The 19,393-nt window shown below is 44.7% G+C and overlaps 1 protein-coding gene across 3 annotated transcripts in view; it reads right to left on the bottom strand.

Annotated features, from left to right (window-relative positions):
* The window catches only part of KCNQ3 (potassium voltage-gated channel subfamily Q member 3), a 182,266-nt gene extending 166,078 nt beyond the window's left edge, over window positions 1-16,188 (bottom strand). For all 3 annotated transcript variants that reach the window (XM_060775884.2, XM_060775885.2, XM_067467280.1), the window contains exon 1: window positions 15,256-16,188. In XM_060775884.2, coding sequence (XP_060631867.2) covers window positions 15,256-15,701 — 446 coding nt within the window. In that variant the 5' untranslated portion in view covers window positions 15,702-16,188. The remainder of the gene's footprint in view (window positions 1-15,255) is intronic.
* Window positions 16,189-19,393: the final 3,205 nt, after the last annotated feature.

The following is a 19,393-nucleotide window of genomic DNA, read 5'->3' as shown; positions in this document are numbered from 1 at the left end:
TCTGTTGGTCACGGGAGTTCTGTGTGCCAAGTTGAGTTCAGTTTCATCGTTGATGGAGTTCAGAATGCTCTTTGATTGTAGGTGAACTATAAATCCCAGCAACTACAACTCCCAAATAACAAAATCATAATTTTTTGAGTGATGGTCACTCCTTGTGTTGTGAGACGTTTTGTTGCCAAATTTGGTGTGATTTCGTTCATTGGTTCTTTTGTTTTTAAGGTACACATTATGCACAGAGCATTTAGATAGATAGATAGATAGATAGATAGATAGATAGATAGATAGGTATATAGATATATAGATATAGTGTATATATATATGTATGTGTATATCTCACATAAATGTTGTCTGGTGATTCTGGACATCGGTTCCAATCTAGCGTGAGACAGTGTATTATCAAGAAGGCATTTCCAACTTAGAGAAAGCAGGGTAGAGGAGAGGGCAGAACCATTTAAAATCAATTGCAAATGGTAACTATTAAGGAATGGCAGTCTTGGTTCCCAGATATAAGCTATATTTATACCATTACAATGTCGTAGATTAGAAGAGCTGTATGCATAACAAAGAGACTGTCAAACGTATCTCTTGGAGCAGACAGACAGCAGGGAAAAGGATTGGAATGCAACATAATGCCAGAAGCTTATTCCAAAATCTGAAACTGATGAGGCCAAAATGGGACTAAAGGGCTATAAATAGTGAGATGGATAATTAAAATATTTAGGATAGATGGAGAGATGGTTAGAAAGGGATCAGATGTACCACTGGTGTTTTACATCTGCAGGAACTTCACAAGGGAACCTGAACCAGATAGTCTGTTCAATGGATAAGGATAACCTATTAGGAAAGGGGAAAATGCACAAAGTCCAACACAAGACTATTCCTGGAACATTGTCTCTATCAGACTCTAATTACCTTCAACTCTCTGGAGTAGATCTCTGAGAATCCACACATTGCTTTGAGTTGGCACATAATAATAAACCTGACATAATTAATTGTGAGGGAGCCACATGCTGTTGCATGTGTCCAACTTCAGTGGGCTGTTGTAGGTTTTTCAGGCCATATTCCAGAAGCATTCTCTCCTGACGTTTCTCCTGCATCTATAGGAGGCATCCTCAGAGATTGTGAGGTCTGTTGGAAACTAGGAAAAATGGGTTTATATATCTGTGGAAAGTCCAGGGTGGGAGAAAGAACACTTGTCTGTTGGAGGTAGGTGTGAAAGTTTCCATTGGCCACCTTGATTAGCATTTGATGGCCTGACAGTTTTTTAGGTGTGGCTTGTTCCTGCCTGGGGGAATCCTTTGTTGAGAGGTAATTAGGTGTTCCTGATTGTGAATGTTTCAATTGGCCATTGGAGCTAGCTCCAACAGATAAGAGTTCTTTCTCCCACCCTGGACTTCCCACAGATATAAAAATAAACCCAATTTTCGTAGTTTCCAATAGACCTCACAACCTCTGAGGAAGCCTGTCATAGATGCAGGAGAAATGTCAGAATGCTTCTAGAACATGCCATCTTGCCTGAAAAACCAACAACAACCCAATGATTCTGGCCATGAAAGCCTTCAACAATAATCCAACTTCATCTTCCTAACTCACATAAATGGGTAAGCAAACTAGAAATTCATAATATGGCATGACTCCAATATTTGCAAGGGAATCCTTCCAGAATTTAGCATGGAAACAAGAAACGATTGATAATAGTAAACCCTAGTGAAATGAATGAATTCCACTAGACGTTACAATAGAGTCATACTGGAGGATGTAGAAAATTCCTCTCTTTCGGTAACTTCCAGTAGAAAGCACCTAGAGTAGAAGTTCCTAGAAAGGACATGTTTTGTCAGAGAGGTGAAACTACAGGTACTGGTTCTGCAGGTAGGGCAGTTGCATTATATTATATTCAAATCCAAAATCTTGATTCCTCTCAGGGTAGAAATGTTGTAAATAAATAAAATAAATGAATAAGGGAGATGTGTCCCTCAACCTTTCTGGGCTCCACAGTCTTCCATTTTAATGGTCCTTCAAAAGGTCACTTGCCTTGCCTTCTAGAAATGGCAATACACCTTTGAAATCAATTGCAGAACCCTGCTGTATTGTTTAACCTTTAAATCAGAGGGTTATTTCTTCAAAAGCAAAAAATGGACTTCAAAGCATTTTCTGGAGGTTTTTTTAAATCTTGTTAGTTTGTTTTCTGGCAGGTATTGTGACCGGCAAATGGTTCCAAGAGCAGAAAAGAAGCTCTCAGACCCACAAAGTTTACTCAGCGTTCAGCTTGGAATCTTTCCATCCTCGCACCCTAAATGTGTCTCTTGAACATCACAACTGGGAGTTGTAGCCCCAAAACAGTAACTTCTCTAAGCAATGCCAAAAGCTACAGACTGGGCTAAATGGATACATAACATAACATGACATAAGGCAGCCGTCTATGTTCTAGAAGATACGGTCCAAAAAATAACTTTTCCAAACCCTGCGAATGCCTGATATCACACCCACACGGACACCGCAATCCACAGGCCACCTTGCAGCAAAGATTTAATAGCAGAAAATGTGCGGTGAGCTCTCAAATGGCCAAGACTTCATTATGTTTACAAAGTACACTGGCGAATATTTATTAGTGCAACACAAAGTATGAGCATCAATAATTAAAACCTGAACTAAATAAACCCAGCAAAAAAAACAAACATAAGAAGCCTTTGCGAATGCAGCAGGATTGTGCGATTCAAGGCGGCTACATGACTGGAAGTCTGGGCAATATTCCATGAGGGTGGAGCCGAGAGCTCGAATCCCCATCAACACCCACAGATGCAAGAAACAGACTGTCTTTGCCATCCTCTTCCCACATACATGCTCTGCAATAGACAAACACACTCACACTGAGGACGCAGACTTGTTCTCCGCCGGTCCAGAGAAAAGGACTGAGGGCTAACAACATCTAGACAGTAGGCACAGTTTAATAGTTTAGGAAACTGTATTGTCAAAGGTTTTCATGGCTGGAATCACTGGGCTGCTGTGTGTTTTCCAGACTGTATGGCCATGTTCCAGAAGCATACTCTCCTGATGTTTCATCTGCATCTATGGCAGGCATCTTTAGAGGTTGGGATGTCAGACCCCCCAACCATAAAAATATTTTTGTTGCTACTTCACAACTGTAATTTTGCTACTGTTATGGATCATTAAAATATCTGATATAATAATAATAATAATAATAATAATAATAATAATAATAATAACCTTTATTTATACCCCGCCACCATCTCCCCAAGTGACTCAGAGCGGCTTACATGAGGCCATATGCAGGATGTATTTTCATTCACTGGATCAAATTTGGCACAAAAACCTAATACACCCAAATTTGAGTAGTAGGTAGGGTTTGGGGGATTTATGTTGTCATTTGAGAGTTGTAGTTGCTGGGAATTATAGTTCACCTACAATCAAATTGCATTCTGAAATCCACCAATGATGGAATTGACCCAATCTTGGAAAACAGAACTCCCATGACCAACAAAAAATATTGGAAGGGTTTGGTGGGCATTGACCTTGGGTTTTGGAGTTGTAGTTTATCTACATCCAGAGAGCACTGTGGACTCAAACAATTATGGATCTGGACCAAACTTGGAATGAATACTCAATATGCCTAAATGTGAACACTGGTGGAGTTTAGGTAAAATATACCTTGATATTTGGGAGTTGTAGTTGATGGCATTTATAGTTCACCTATAACCAAAGAGCTCCTTGAACCCCACCAATGATAGAATTAAGCCAAACTTCCCACACAAAACCCCCATGACCAACAGAAAATACTGTGTTTTCTGAAGGTCTTTGGCGACCCCTCTGACATCCCCCTCCTGATGCCCAGGTTGAGAAACACTGCAATAGAAGGAAAGCAAAGGAGGAGTCAGTGAGGCTTCTCATGGGAGGAAAGACTACAATATAGGTTCAGACACTGAGAAGGTCCTCATATTCAAGTTTGAAAGAAGCTATTCAACGTACTGAACATACTATATATCCAAGATACATTTAGCAAAGTATACAATACAGCTCCTATGTTTTGGGGGATACATTTCTGAACTTATTGGGGTTGGTGAAAATCAGGGATAATAGTGAACCCTTTTGAACAGATGAGTTCTGTTGGAAGCATGTCATAGAATTGTACTAGGTCCTTCAACTCAACTCAGAGCCAACTTCTGGTGGACACATACTAGGCAGTCATGCTGGTGGACCTAGGAAATGCCTAGAATGTATGTATTTTGTCATTTCTAAATGTAACTATGGGTACTGGTCCTGTGGATGTGGTCATTGTACTGTATAGTATTTTTCATATTCGAGTGCAAACCTACAAAGCATTCACTGCTCCAATAACAAAAGAATTGCCATTGTTGCAGATACATTTATGGGTTGACAAAGCAGAGAATTTCAATACTCTGATTCTGAATTTGACTTCACTTAGGTGGAAAAAATGAAATGCAAAGATACAGAAGGGGGAGCACCTGGCTCAAAAGCAGTACATGTGAAAAAGATCTTGGAGTCCTTGTGGACAACAAGTTAAACATGAGCCAACAATGTCATGCGGCAGCTTTAAAAGCCCATGGGATTTTGACCTGCATAAATAGGACCATAGTGTCTACACCCAGGGAAGTCATGCTACTCCTCTATTCTGCCTTGGTCAGGCCACACCTGGAACCACACTGTGTCCAAGGGAGTTGTTGACAAGCTAGAATGTGTGCAGAGCAGGGTGACTAAAAGGATCAAGGATCTGGAGAACAAGCCTTATGAGGAGCAGCTTAAAGAGCTGGGCATGTTTAGCCTGCAGAAGAGAAGGTTGAGAGGAGACATGATGAAGGCCATGTATAAATATGTGAGGGGGACTCATATGGAGGAGGGAGCAAGAGTGTTTTCTGCGGCCCTGGAGACTAGGACATGGAACAATGGCTTCAAACTATAGGAAAGGTGATTCCACCTGAATATTAGAAAGAAGTTCCTATCTATGATTGCTGTTCAGCGGTGGAACTCTCTCTCTGCCCCAGAGTGTGGTGGAGGCTCCTTCTTTGGAGGCTTTTAAGCAGAGGCTGGATGGCCATCTATCAGGGGTGCATTGAATGTGATTTCCCTGCTTCTTGGCAGGAAGTTGGACTGGATGGCCCACGAGGTCCCTTCCAACTCTATGATTCTATGAATACCTTGTTTTCTTTAATGCAGATTTTCCACCTGCTCAACTGGCCCATCATACGCATGCTAGATGTTGTTAGGGAGGGAACCATCATGCCTTGGACTTTGCTTCCATCCTGTAACGATGACAGCTTCTTCATCACAGTCTGCCATGCAGCCACTATTCAGTTATGAATCTGCCTTCCTTCTGTAACAAAAATAACTATCCATATTCCTGCTGCCTCATCAGTTTGTGCTGCCAAAACCGGCTCCATCATTAGGTTCAAAATAATCCTCTGACATGGTTAATTATTTCACTATTTTTATCCCACCCAGATTTCAGGGTGGCAATTAAAACAATTTAAAACAAGTCCTGATCAAAAACAATCCAGTTGATGAAAGCTGATCAAAGCAAGCTAAATAGATCGTGAAGTCAAATCTGGAAAAAAGGCTAAAACAGTCAAAACAGTACACATATTAAAATCAGGATGATGTGCTGGTTTGAATGTTGGGCCACGTCCCCAAGAGATGGCTTCAAACTACAGGAAAGAAGATTCCACCTGAACAATAGGAAGAACTTCCGAACAGTGAGCGCTGTTCATCAGTGGAACTCTCTGCCTCGGAGTGTGGTGGAGGGTCCTTGTTATGAGGTTTCTAAACAGAGGCTGGATGACCATCTGTCAGGGGTTCTTTGAATGTGATTTTCCTGCTTCTTGGCTGGGGGTTGGACTGGATGGCACACAAGATCTCTTCTAACTCTATGATTCTATTATCAGGGTTCGAATAACCCGCTTCTCCTTTATCTCACCCGAGTTTTTAATTAGTTTTTCTTTTAATTATTACATGCATCCCGCCCATTGTCACCGTGTTTGTGCTAATTGTAATTTTATATTCTTATGTATTCACATGTTTTATGTAATTATGATGTTGTTGTTTATTGTTTGCATTTCCGATTTGTGTTTTCAGTTTTACTCTGTTGTAATTTGTTGTTTGGGATTGGCCTCATGTAAGCCACCCCGAGTCCCCATCGGAGAGATGGTGGCGGGGTATAAATAAAGTTTATTATTTATTATTATTATAGACCTGGAAACCCACTGGAATCAACTTAAAAACATATTACAACAATACTGAATATATATAATTCCATAGGTTATACCACAAAGTCTTAAAAGCCATGTGTGCTGTCACGCGCTGGGCCTGTGAAAGAGTCTGTAGACAGGATGTGTTTTCTGAATACCCAATGGGACGTCGGGGGTGCCTCAGCTGAGAGGCCCTTTGGATTTCCCCACACAAAGTTCTTTTAGAAGCTTAGAAAGTTTAACAAAGTTTTTATTGTTGCTTAAATCTTCAGTAAATCAAACAAATACTTCAAGGCTTTGAATCAAGTGGTGGCTTGCTTAAATCTTGTCCATAGGGGATAGGCAACTTTCTTCATAAACTGTTTCTTCCTTCCAAGGAGGGGAAATCCTTGACCCCTCCTTGGGCAATCTAACTTAAGCTCTGCTGGCGTGGGCCCCTACACGCGGTCCCAATTGCGTTATGGCTGCCGTGAGTGGTCCTTACCAAACAGAGTCCTTTAGTAGATTTCCAAGATGAAAGAAGGCTTTCAATTCCCAGTGAAGGCTGGCTGTAGAGATAGACAAAGGACAATGACGACTAGAATTGATAGGATTTGACAATGTGGAATGAACTTACGGATTCTGAGCTGGCGAACGTTGAACATTAGATTGGTTTTGATTGATTGTGATGTATAACTTGATTGTTTTAATTGTTTTATAATTGCTGTTGATACATGTTTTATCTTATTGTCTGTTGTTGGCATCGAATTGTGCCTTTTGTAAGCCGCCCTGAGTCCCCCCTCAGGGGTTGAGAAGGGTGGGGTAGAAATGCACAAAATAAATAAAATAAATAAATAGAGTTGTGGAACTAAATTCCCCAACAAAGGTTATGTTGTAGTTATCTGTAAAGCTGTGGGACTGGATCCCCCCAGCAAAGCTGTAAAAGACGAAGCTTTCTACAGGTGGATCTGATTCACGTCCTGTACGAAAGGCTTATCTGTGTGAACTGAACTAGAGGTCCCCCTTTTCCCTCCTTAACCCAGAAAAAGGGGCAGAACTAAAGAACATAATGATAATTGATGGGTCATTGGCCCTATTATTGCAAACCAAGGGAAGCTACTTTATTGCAAAATGCATGGAACTACTTGCAAACACTCAATAGAAAGGAAAAGAAGTTGGAGCTCCTGGTACAGCCATACCAGCACACCATGGTACCTACAATAAATGTCTTACCCAGCTAGCAAAAAGGATAATATATGGAATACTGTGATCTGCTCTTGACAGCTATTGAAGCCAAGTCAAAACTATTCAAAGCGTTCTTTTTTCTGTTCATGTCAGGAGCGACTTGAGAAACTGCAAGTCCCTTCTGGTGTGGTGTAGGGCACAGACACCCTGTGGATGTGGCTCTTAATGAGACATGCTGCATTATCAAAGGGTGTCTGCGCCCTACACCATTGGAGAAATTACACTGCTCAGCCGGTATTGCACCACCTGACATCCACCAGGAAGTAGCAGCCAATAGTGAAAGGACCAAGGCAGAGACATCTCCAGCTCATCCCTTGTTTGGGTATCAGCCAACACGTCAACGACTTAAATCAAGAAATAGTTTTCTTAGATCTACAGAGACACTCGCTGGAACACCTCAGCAAGCGAGAGTTCAAAAGTGGCAGGCTCAAACCCAGCACCTCAATCCGTGGGTGATACCAGATGAGAGACTCCCCCCTAGGCACACAGAAGACTTGGAAGGCGCTGAACAGACTGCCCTCTGGCACCACAAGATGCAGAGCCAACCTTCAGAAATGGGGCTACAAAGTGGAATCCACGACATGCGAGTGCGGAGAAGAGCAAACACTGACCACCTGCTGCAATGCAACCTGAGCCCTGCCACATGCATGATGGAGGACCTTCTTGCGGCAACACCAGAGGCACTCCAAGTGGCCACATACTGGTCAAAGGACATTTAATCAACTACCAAGTTTGCAAAATTTGTGGGTTTTTTTATCTGTTTGTTTGTTTTGTCCTGTTAGAAATGTAATACAATGTTCTGGATGCAGATGACATGATAAATAAATACTTCTGGTGTGAGAGAATTGGGCATCTGCAAGGGCGTTGCCCAGGAGAAGCCCGGATGTTGGATGTTTTATGATCCTCGTGGTAAGGCTTCTCTTATTTCCCTGGTGTTGGAATTCTTGCTCCAGCCTCCCTACTTTCTTAGCTTCCACCAAGCATTCGCCACACATTTCAGTATGTTGATTTTATTTTCATGCCGGATTCCGCACTGATTTTAAACTGGCTTCTTCAAGAAGCATCTAGACTTGCTGGGAAGATGAGCAACAGGGAATCCACCACATCCCTTTAATTGTTGCACCGATGAGTCACCTGTCTCCTTTTTATTATTCAGCCCACTTTAGCTTCCACCGAGTGGGTTCCGTTCTCTTCCACCCTTTATTTACCAGATCATTGATCCTATTTCGTGTGATCTTTTCACATCTAGAGATTGATATTTTTCTTCTCTCTTAAGGTTATTAAAAACAGCCAATTGTTAACACGCCAATAATTCATCTTCCCACTGACTTGTTATGACTGCAATACACTAGAATCAACCTGTGGCACACCACAGGCTTCTTAACCGTGCTAAAAATCTTTACTTCAAATCAAATATTCACTCTGTAGCATCGAATTTTCAGCAAAGCACCCAAAAATGGTTCATTTTAGTAACTGTAAAGTGAGCCCATATTTAAGTAAATGCCGGGTAAAAAATCAATTACCTACGAAATCATGAAGAATCTCCATATACCGATATAGCATGCCCGCAAAGGACAGATGAAAATAGCACTGACTGGCAGGTCATCAATTAAACATAATATCAGGGGAACCTCCATATACAGGTAAAGTATACCCACAAATAACTAATAGAAATAGCACTGACTGGCAGATAATCAATTAACTACAATGTTGTGGGGAATTTCCATATACGATTACAGTGTATTTTAAAGTAACAGATGGAAATAGCAGCACTTCTGTGCCCTGCTTGTACAGGTTAGACCACACCTGGAATATTGTGTCCAATTCGGGGCACCACACTTGAAGAGAGATATTGACGAGCTGGAATGTTTCCAGAGGAGGGCGACAAAAATGATCAAGGGTCTGGAGAACAAGCCCTATGAGGAGCGGCTTAAGGAGCTGGGCATGTTTAGCCTGAAGAAGAGAAGGCTGAGAGGAGATATGATAGCCATGTATAAATATGTGAGAGGAAGCCACAGGGAGGAGGGAGCAAGCTTGTTTTCTGCTTCCTTGGAGACTAGGACGCGGAACAATGGCTTCAAACTACAAGAGAGGAGATTCCATCTGAACATGAGGAAGAACTTCCTGACTGTGAGAGCCGTTCAGCAGTGGAACTCTCTGCCCCGGAGTGTGGTGGAGGCTCCTTCTTTGGAAGCTTTTAAATAGAGGCTGGATGGCCATCTGTCAGGGGTGATTTGAGTGCAATATTCCTGATTCTTGGCAGGGGGTTGGACTGGATGGCCCATGAGATCTCTTCCAACTCTATGATTCTATGAATGTGCACAACTTTAGTCTGTAACCAAACACTGTCTGAAATATACACTTAATCTGAATCACCAAACCTGTGATTTATCTTCTATGTATATATTCATTTACATATTTAAATGGAAAACTAAATCTGAATGAACAGTACCTTATTTAAAAAACATAAACAAATACAATGCTAATGTTTCAGCATTACGAGAGGAGGCATTTTTTGAAGCCATGCTAAGAAAACATTTCATCTTATAAACAACCTAAAGAACAGAATGAAGAATACGAACGTGGGTTATTGTGAGTTTTCCGGACTGTATGGCCATGTTCCAGAAGCATTCTCTCCTGACGTTTCGCCTGCATCTATGGCAGGCATCCTCGGAGGTTGTAAGGTCTGTTGCAAACTAGGAAAATGGAGTTTATATATCTGTGGAATGTCTAGGGTGGGAGAAAGAACTCTTGTCTGTTTGAGGTAGGCATGAATGTTTCAATTGGTCACCTTGATTAGCGTTTAATGGCCTCACAGTCTGGCTTCTTACTGCCTGGTGGAATCCTTTGTTCGGAGGTGATTAGTTTCCCCTGATTGTTTCTTGTCTGGAATTTCCCTGTTTTTGAGTGTTGTTCTTTATTTACAGTTCTGATTTTAGAGTTCTTTAATACTGGTAGCCAGATTTTGTTCATGTTCATGGTTTTTTTCCTTTCTGTTGAAATTGTCCACATGTTTGTGGATTTCAATGGCTTCTCTGTGTAGCCTGACATGGTAGTTGTTAGAGTGCAGACTACTTCAACCAGAGAAGTCAGCCACAGCAGAACTAACCTGGACACAGCATATTATTTGAGAACACAGACATGCTGGACCACTCTACATATTCCACAGATATATAAACCCCATTTTCTTAGTTTCCAACAGATCTCACAACCTCTGGGGATGCCTGCCATGGATGCAGGTGAAACGTCAGGAAAGAATGCTTCCAAAACATGGCCATACAGCCGGAAAACTCACAACAACCCGGTGATTCTGGCCATGAAAGCCTTCGACAATACAAGAATATGAATGTTTCCATTTTTATTCTGAAAACAGCAAGGGCACTGATGCTGCTGCTACTCCCATTATTTTCCAATGTTATTCCCACAGAAATTCTTGATACATTTTGTTGTGGTTGCCAAAAAGTTTCCACAAGACTCTTGCTTGAACTAGAAGTAAAAAGCCAAGGCTCACAGATCATGAAACACAACCGTTTTTATGGAAAATTCCCCACAACACATTGAGTGCTTCCGACTTTCAGGAAAAATATGTTCACTTATATGTGAGCAAGACAATACATGCTGTCATACATTTCACATTTGGACCTATACATCTTTCAAAGGTCCAGGCTTTTGAAGGAAAATAAAACCATACAAAGAAACGGAAATAAGTGGAAAGGGATGGCGGGGGGGGGGGGGGGGGCAGAGAAGATATATCCTCAATTATTTCTCGCCCCCTAAAAAAATCATACTATTTTGTAACTTAATTTTGCAAAAAGCCTTTCAATACATGTGTTCTTCAATTAGGATTTCAGGCACTGCAAGAATTCAGCTTTCTGAATGTATGCCCCTCCAGGGCTACAACACAACTCTTTCCTGGAAACAGCCCTCAGACTACTCAGAGCAGAGGCAATATTCCCTGGAAGAAATCCATGACTTGTCAATCATAACCTTACACTGAGATATGCAGGGAGGACACAACATCTGACAGAACCACCTCAAACAGCACATTCCCTTACAGTGTTTGCCGAGACGTAAAACATGCTTGCAGTCAAGAAAGGTCTGAGGTTGGATTTGTGTCTTTGAACAGGAGAGGAATTCACAGAGCCATGGTCAACAACAGCTCCCTGTTTGGTGTATGGCACACAGCCCCGTAATGTGTGAAATGGTGCCAGACCAGCTGTGATCACTATTCCAGCGTCTATAATACCTTTATTTTTCAGATTGTGAAAATATCCCCAATAAAGAAAGCTTTCAGATTTGCTGGCTTAAGCCTCTGAGTTTAGTCAGGCAGTCAGTCTACTCAAGTTGTGAGCCAAAGAGAAAATCATTGGAGCTATTCTGGAAATAAGATTAAGCACTTGGGGAACTTCTTTAAAGTTCAGACTCATGCCTAGAACACACTCCCCACCCCATAGGCTGCTCTTAAGCCTCATCTGGGTTCAGCACCATGGACAGTCCCTTAACAGTTTAGATTCCCATTTTGAACAGAGTGCCATGTCTCCCAACAACAAGGGAGTTACCAACTGACAATGGGCATCATTGGACTGAATGTTACAAATTGGGGATGGAGAGAAACAATTCTCTCCATCCCCATCTGGGTACTGTTTCTGGGAGAAGAGAGAGGATTCGGGAGAGCGTGAAAGCTTGCATTATATGATACTGTTTTACAATTTTAAATAATGATGTGGTGCATGCATATCTGTGGCATTGCACAGACACCCTTTCCTCATAGGTCCTTGCCAGCTCCAGCCCATGACACTTCCCTCGAGAGTGAAAGCACATGGAGAAGGCTCTCCTCAACCCTTCAAAAGTAGTGATAGGTTCGTCTTTGAGAGCTAAGCTTGGATTGTATGGGATGCTTTGCGAATCCTAAATAATGACATCACAGGATTCTAAAAGCTTACATTGTTTGGCATGCTGTCACAACCCTAAATGATGATATCTCAGGTTTGATGCTGAAAAAGCGCATCCATGAAGATGGCAGACAGCATGGCATTCTATGGACATATAGGTTCTAGCCACCCCACCCCATGGTACCTCCCTCAAGAGTGGCAACTTGTAGGGGCACAGAGAGCAGACCCCAACCATTAAAAGGGTGTATAGTTTCACCTTGTGTGGATTAAAGGGTGTGGAAAGCTTACATTGTTTGGAATACTTTCCGATTCTAAATAATGCCATCCTAGGATTGGTTTTGGAAACTGTTTCTGAGGGAAGGGAAATGATTCTGGAGACTGCAAAAGCTTCTAGTGTTTGGGAGGCTTTCAAAAACCTAAAGAATGATATCCAAGGATTGGTGCTGGTGGAGTACATCCATGAAGATGGCACACAGTGTGGCATTGCACGGATGCATGGGTTCTAGCCACCCAGATCCCTCAAGGCAAGGATCCCATGTCATCTCCCTCAAGGCAATTTATAGGGGTAGGGAGGGCTGTCTCCAATCCTTCAAGAGGGTGGATGAGTTCACCTCATGTAAGCAAAGGAATGTGGAAAAGGTATCCCAGAGTTGGTGCTGATGGAGTACATTCCTGAAGGTGGACCTCCCCATGGAGGTCCTTCAACCATCTTAAATAATGGTGTTCCTGGAGACAGAACCCAAAAGGGTCTATGCCAGGCATGGGCCAACTACCAGCTGTTAGGAATTTTGGGAGCTTAAGTCCCAAACACCTGGAGGGCCTAAGTTGTTCAATGGCTGGTCTATGGGTTTATTTCATATGGGAAAAGCTTACATTGTTGGGGATGTTTTTATGGTCCAAAATAATGGTATCCTGGGCTTGGTGCTGATGAGTACTGAAGGTGGCCCTCCTTCCTGATGGAGGTTTTTCAACCATCTTAAATAATGGTGTCCCTGGAGACAGATTCCTAGAGGAATGGGCCAACTTTGGATCTCCAGGTTTTTGGACTTCAGCTCCTGCAATTTAACGCCGAATTGCAGAAGTTGAACTCTAAAACACCTGGTCTACGGGTTCATTTCATGTGGGCAAAGGGATGTGGAAAGGCTTAAATTGTTGGGGATGCTTTCACAATCCTAAACAACAGCATCCCAGGGTTGGCACTGATGGAGTACATCCTTCAACGATCCATGGTAGGCATGGGCCAACCTGGGCTCTCCAGGTGTTTTGGACTTCAACTCCCACAATTCCTAATAGCCTACCACCTGGAAGGCCTAAGCTGACCCATCTCTATGGGTTTGTTTCATGAGGGCAAAGCTGACATTGTTAAGGATGTTTTCCCAGGGCTGGAAGAGCCCATCTTCCTCAAGGTGGCCCCTCCACCAAGATTGGTGACTCCAACCCTTGACCCTGCGGGCGTTCTTGGGGATGCTTTCAGGACCTTCAATGAGAGTATCTCTGGACTGGGTCATGTAAGCTCATAGAGCACATAATCAAGACAGGCACTCCCTACCTTTTAACCTCCACCCTTCCCAATGGTCTACCCTTGAAGCCAAGAGGGACTCACGCGAAGGCATGATAGAGCAGGGCTCACTTGTGGGGCCTCTCCATGGACATAGATGAAGAATGTGGAAAGTTTACACTGTTGGAGATACTTGGGTTGGTTCTGGTGGAGGACATCCCTGAAGGTGTACCTCCCCATGCTTTCCCATGGCTGGAAGAACCCATCTTCCTCAAGGTGGCCCCTCCACCAAGACTGGCAACCCCAACCCTTCTCAATGATCTACTCTTGAAGCCAAGGGAGACTCACACCAAGGTGTGGTAAAGCAGAGCCCCCCCTGCATTGCCTCTCCATGGACATAGATGAGGAATGCAGAAAGCTAATACTGTTGAGGATACTTTCACGATAAAAAAAAAACTTTCATGATCCAAAATAACTGTATCCTGGGGTTGGTGCTGATGGAGTACATGCCTGAAGGTGGACCTCCCCATGCTTTCCCATGGCTGGAAGAGTCCATCTTACTCAGGGTGGCTTCTGGCGACTCCAACCCTTCCCAATGGTCTACTCTTGAAGTCAAGGGGGGGGGGGCTCACACCAAGCTGTGGTAAAGCAGAGCCCCCCGCGGGGCCTCTCCATGGACATAGAAGAGGAATGTGGAAAGCTAACATTATTGGAGATACTTTCACAGTCTTAAATAACGGTATCCTAGGGTTGGCTCTGGCAGAGTACATCCCTGAAGATGGACCTCCCCATGCTTTCCCATGACTGGAAGAGCCCACCTTCCTCAAGGTGGGCCCTCCACCAAGACTGGTGACTCCAGTGGTCTACTCTGGTGACTCCCAATGGTCTACTCTTGAAGCCGGGGGGGGGGGCTCACACCAAGCTGTGGTAAAGCAGAGCCCCTCGAGGGGCCTCTCCATGGACATAGAAGAGGAATGTGGAAAGCTAACATTGTTGGTAATACTTTCACAGTCTTAAATAACGGTATCCTAGGGTTGGCTCTGGCACATTACATCCCTGAAGATGGACCTCCCCGTGCTTTCCCTCCACCAAGACTGGCGACCCCAACCCTTCCCAATGGTCAACCCTTGAAGCTAAGGGGGACTCACTCACACGAAGGAGTGGTAGAGCAGGGCCCACCCGCGGGGCCTCTCCATGGAGGTAGATGAGGAATGTGGAAAGGTAACATTGTTGGAGATACTTTCACAGTCTTAAATAACGGTACCTGGGGTTGGTTCTGGCACATTACATCCCTGAAGATGGACCTCCCCATGCTTTCCCATGGCTGGAAGAGCCCATCTTCCTCAAGGTGGCCCTCCACCAAGACTGGCGACCCCAACCCTTCCCCATGGTCAACCCTTGGAGCCAAGGGGGACTCACTCACACGAAGGCGTGGTAGAGCAGGGCCCACCCGCGGGGCCTCTCCAGGGCGTCGTAGATGAGGGTCTGGCTCCGTCGGTACTTGAGGTTGTGCCTCTTGACCGGGTGCCGGCTGAGCGGCGTCTTGGCCAGCAGCCCCAGGCCTTGCCCGGCCGACCTCCTCCCGGGGACGCGGGGCAGCCCTTCCTCCTCTTCCTCCTCCTCCTCCTCGCGGGAGGGGCGGCCCAGGAGCAGGGTCCCGTCCTTGTCCGGCCCGGCGCCGCTTCCTCCGCCTTGCTCCAGGTCCGCTACCACTGCCGCCGCCGAGGAGGAGAGAGCCGGGGCCCCCTTCGGACCTTCCCGCCGGGGCTCAGCATCTCGAGGGGGAGCGGAGGAAGAAGAAGAAGAGGCAGCCCCCTTTGCTGACGCCCCCGCCGCCGCCGCCGCCGTCTTCCTGGCTTTGAGTCCCATCCTCCGCGGCCTCCTCCTCCTCCTCCTTCCTCCGGGTCCGTCGAGGGGAGCGAGGGGCGCAAGGAAGGAGAGCAGGGAGAACAAGCAGCAGCAGGAGGAGGAAGAGGAGGAGGAGGGGGGTCCGCGGGGAGCCGAGGGCCATGGTCCGGAGCCCAGGCTGGGAAGAGGAGGAGGAGAGGGAGGAGAGAAGGGAGAGAAGGGGAGAAGGAGGGGAGAAGAGGAGGAGGAGGTGGGAAGCCAAGCACGGGGAGCCTCTGTCAAGTCATCCTCTTCCCGGAGAAGGGAGATGCGCTGAGGCCAAGGCTGGTGGGCGCAAGAGAGGCTGCTGCTGCCGAGGAGAAGGAGGAAGAGGAAGAGGAGGAGAAAGAGGAAGGGGAGAGGATGCTGCCGAGAGCCGATCCGCCACACCTGGAGGCGCCGCGCAGCATCTCGCCTTCCTCCCGCTTGCCTCTTCCCTTCCTTCGCCCGACCCTCTTCGGCCCAGCCCGGCCTCGCCTCACGGAAAGGCGTGGCTCCCGAATCCCCTCCACCAATCCGCGCCCGGAGCTCCTCCTCCGACTCCGCCCCCAATTTGGGTCCTTTCCCCCCATCCCCCCTCCCCGGCGGAGGATGGAGGAAGCAGCTCTCCCACTCTCTCTCTTTGCTCCCTGGTCGTCCTTTCTAGGCATTGGATGGGCTTCCTTGCAATCGGGGCCCAAAAGGGAGATGGACAGAGGGAAAAGGATTGCTGGGGATGTGTAGTCTTCAGAAAACAAGGCTGAGAGGAGGCATGACGAGGGGAAGGCATAGGGAGGAGGAGGCAAGCTTGTTTTCTGCTCCCCTGGAGACTAGGACGTAGCAATGGCTTCAAACTACAAGAAAGGAGATTCCACCTGTGGGAGCTGTTCAGCAGTGGAACTCTCTGCCCCAAAGCGGGGTGGAGGCTCCTTCTTTGGAGGCTTTTCAACAGAGGATGGATGGCCATCTGTTGGGGGTGCTATGAATGTAATTTTCCTGCTTCTTGGCGGGGAGGGGGGGGGAGGCAAACGTCATAGAATCATAGAATCAAAGAGTTGGAAGAGACCTCATAGGCCATCCAGTCCAACCTCCTGCCAAGAAGCAGGATTTGAATATTGCATTCAAATCACCCCTGACAGATGGCCATCCAGCCTCTGTTTAAAAGCCTCCAAAGAAGGAGCCTCCACCACACTCCAGGGCAGAGAGTTCCACTGCTGAACGGCTCTCAGAGTCAGGAAGATCTTCCTTGTGTTCAGATGGAATCTTCTCTCTTGTAGCCATTGTTCCGCGTCCTAGTCTCCAGGGAAGCAGAAAACAAGTTCGCACCCTCCTCCCTGTGGCTTCCTCTCATATATTTATACATGGCTATCATATCTCCTCCCAGCCTTCTCTTCTTCAGGCTAAACATGCCCAGCTCCTTAAGCCGCTCCTCATAGGGCTTGTTCTCCAGACCCTTGATCATTTTAGTCACCCTCCTCTGGACACATTCCAGCTTGTCAATAGAGACAAGCATTCTCAAGAGAGAATGCTTCTGGAACATGGCCACACAGCCCAGAAAACTCACAGCAACCCAATATTATTATTCTTGCCATCATTATTATTGGGTTGTTATTATTCTTGCCATCATTATTATTGGTTTTTTTCAGGCTATATGGCCATGTTCTAGAGCAGTGGTTCTCAACGTTCCTAGTGCCGCAACCCCTTAATACAGTTCCTCATGTTTTGGTGACCCCCAGCCATTAAATTATTTTCATTGCTACTTCATAATTGTAATTTTGCTACTGTTATGAATTGTAATGTAAATATCTGATATGCAGGATGTATTCTTATTGGGGTGTTATGAGAGGATTGATTTTGTCATTTGGGAGTTGTAGTTGCTGGGATTTATAATTCACCTACATTCAAAGAGCATTCTGAACTCTACCAACATTGGAATTGGACCAAACTTGGCACACAGAACTCCCATGACCAGCGGAAAATACTGGAAGGGTTTGGTGGGCATTGGCCTTGAGTTTGGGAGTTGTAGTTTGCCTACACCCAGGGAGCACTGTGGATTCAAACAATGATGGATCTGGATCAAACTTGGCATGAATATTCAATATGCCCAAATGTGAACACTGGTGAAGTTCGAGGAAAATAGACCTTGACATTTGGGACTTGTAGTTGCTGGGATTTATAGTTCACCTACAACTAAAGAGCATTCAGAAGCCCACCATCGATAGAATTAGGCCAGAAACAGAGAATGATCAACACAAAATACTGTATGTGATGAGCTCTGGTGACCCCTCTGACACCCCCTTGCAACCCCTCCAGGGGTCCCGACCCCCAGGTTGAGAACCACTGCATGCATTATTTGCCAATACATCACACAGTCCTAGACACTTGGGAAGTGTCCGACGTGTGATCCAATACAACAGCCAGCAGAGTGTCTGCTGTGGACTCATCTTGTTGTGTTTCAAATAATAATAATAATAATAATTATTATTATTATTATTATTATTATTTATTTATTTATATTCCGCTCTATCTCCCCAAAGGGACTGAGGTGGATACCAAACATAAAAGGCAAACATTCAATGCCCAAATACAACAACAATACATTCATACTAACAAAATTTATACAACCCAACATATAAATATGAATTATAACTTAACAAATTAAAATTAAATAAAAAGCACAGCCTGTTATAACTGTTGCAACTCAGGGTAGTTTCCACCTTGCTCCAGACACCACCACACCAAAGCTGTAGGTTTTGCAGTTTATTGAGAAAAAGGCAAAATCAAAACAAAGTATAAGAAATGCAGGAGTTCCATAGGCAGGACAAAGGCTTAAATGCAAAGACAAAGTTCCCAAGATCCAAAGGCAAAAACATGAATCATAATCCTTTAGCAATGGTCAAACAAGAGTCTATGGTAAACAGTTGAAAACAAGGCCCAAATCCCAGACTCTGGAAGCCAGAAGCGTGCCGCTAAAAGCCAAAGTTAATCCACAGAAGTTTGCATGGGAAGAGCTATGTTGGACTGACAACCCCTGCTTGTCAGCTACAAGGCTAAATACCCTTTGCAGACATGAACGCATTGCGTTGACCTTTGGCATCCTTGGCTTCTCACTTGCTAGTCAAGCGAGTGCTTCTCTGGAGCCTTAATTGCAGACAATCTTGTCTGCTCATTAATTCATTATATTCAAGGCTATGTAACCCCTTATCTTGGTCCAGCTGGACCGGATCACTGTGGGGAGGAAAAGACGTGTCCACCTGGCCGTGTGGGAATTCGTTCTCGTTATCAGTCTCACTAACGTTCCTTTCCCCTGGGAACTGACTTGCTGTTTCTCCTTCAGCAGCCCCACCGTCAGCCCTGTTTGAAGCATGTATAGAAATCTGTAACCCATCATCCTCATCATCCTGTAGGAATTCTGGCTCAGAAGGCCCAAAGAGCTCAGCTTCAGACTCAGAGTCAAGCTGAGTCACAACAATAACAGACATAAGATAAAACATCAAACATCAAATGGAAACAATAACTTCCCATTTCTTTGGGACAAAGAAATGATTAACCGCATATAGGAGTGGAACAGCCAGATTCTTTTGGATTGCTATTCACAATCATTCATTGCATATTACCAGTGTATATATCAAATAAATGTTTTTTAATAGTCAAAAGGATGGAGATGAAATGAAAAAAGAAAGCGATCAAGAACT

The sequence above is a fragment of the Anolis sagrei genome, chromosome 4 (assembly GCF_037176765.1).
Source record: "Anolis sagrei isolate rAnoSag1 chromosome 4, rAnoSag1.mat, whole genome shotgun sequence".
NCBI lineage: Eukaryota > Metazoa > Chordata > Lepidosauria > Squamata > Dactyloidae > Anolis > Anolis sagrei.
The sequence above is the reverse complement of the archived record's forward strand: the minus strand, read 5'-3'. Positions and strand labels throughout refer to the sequence as shown.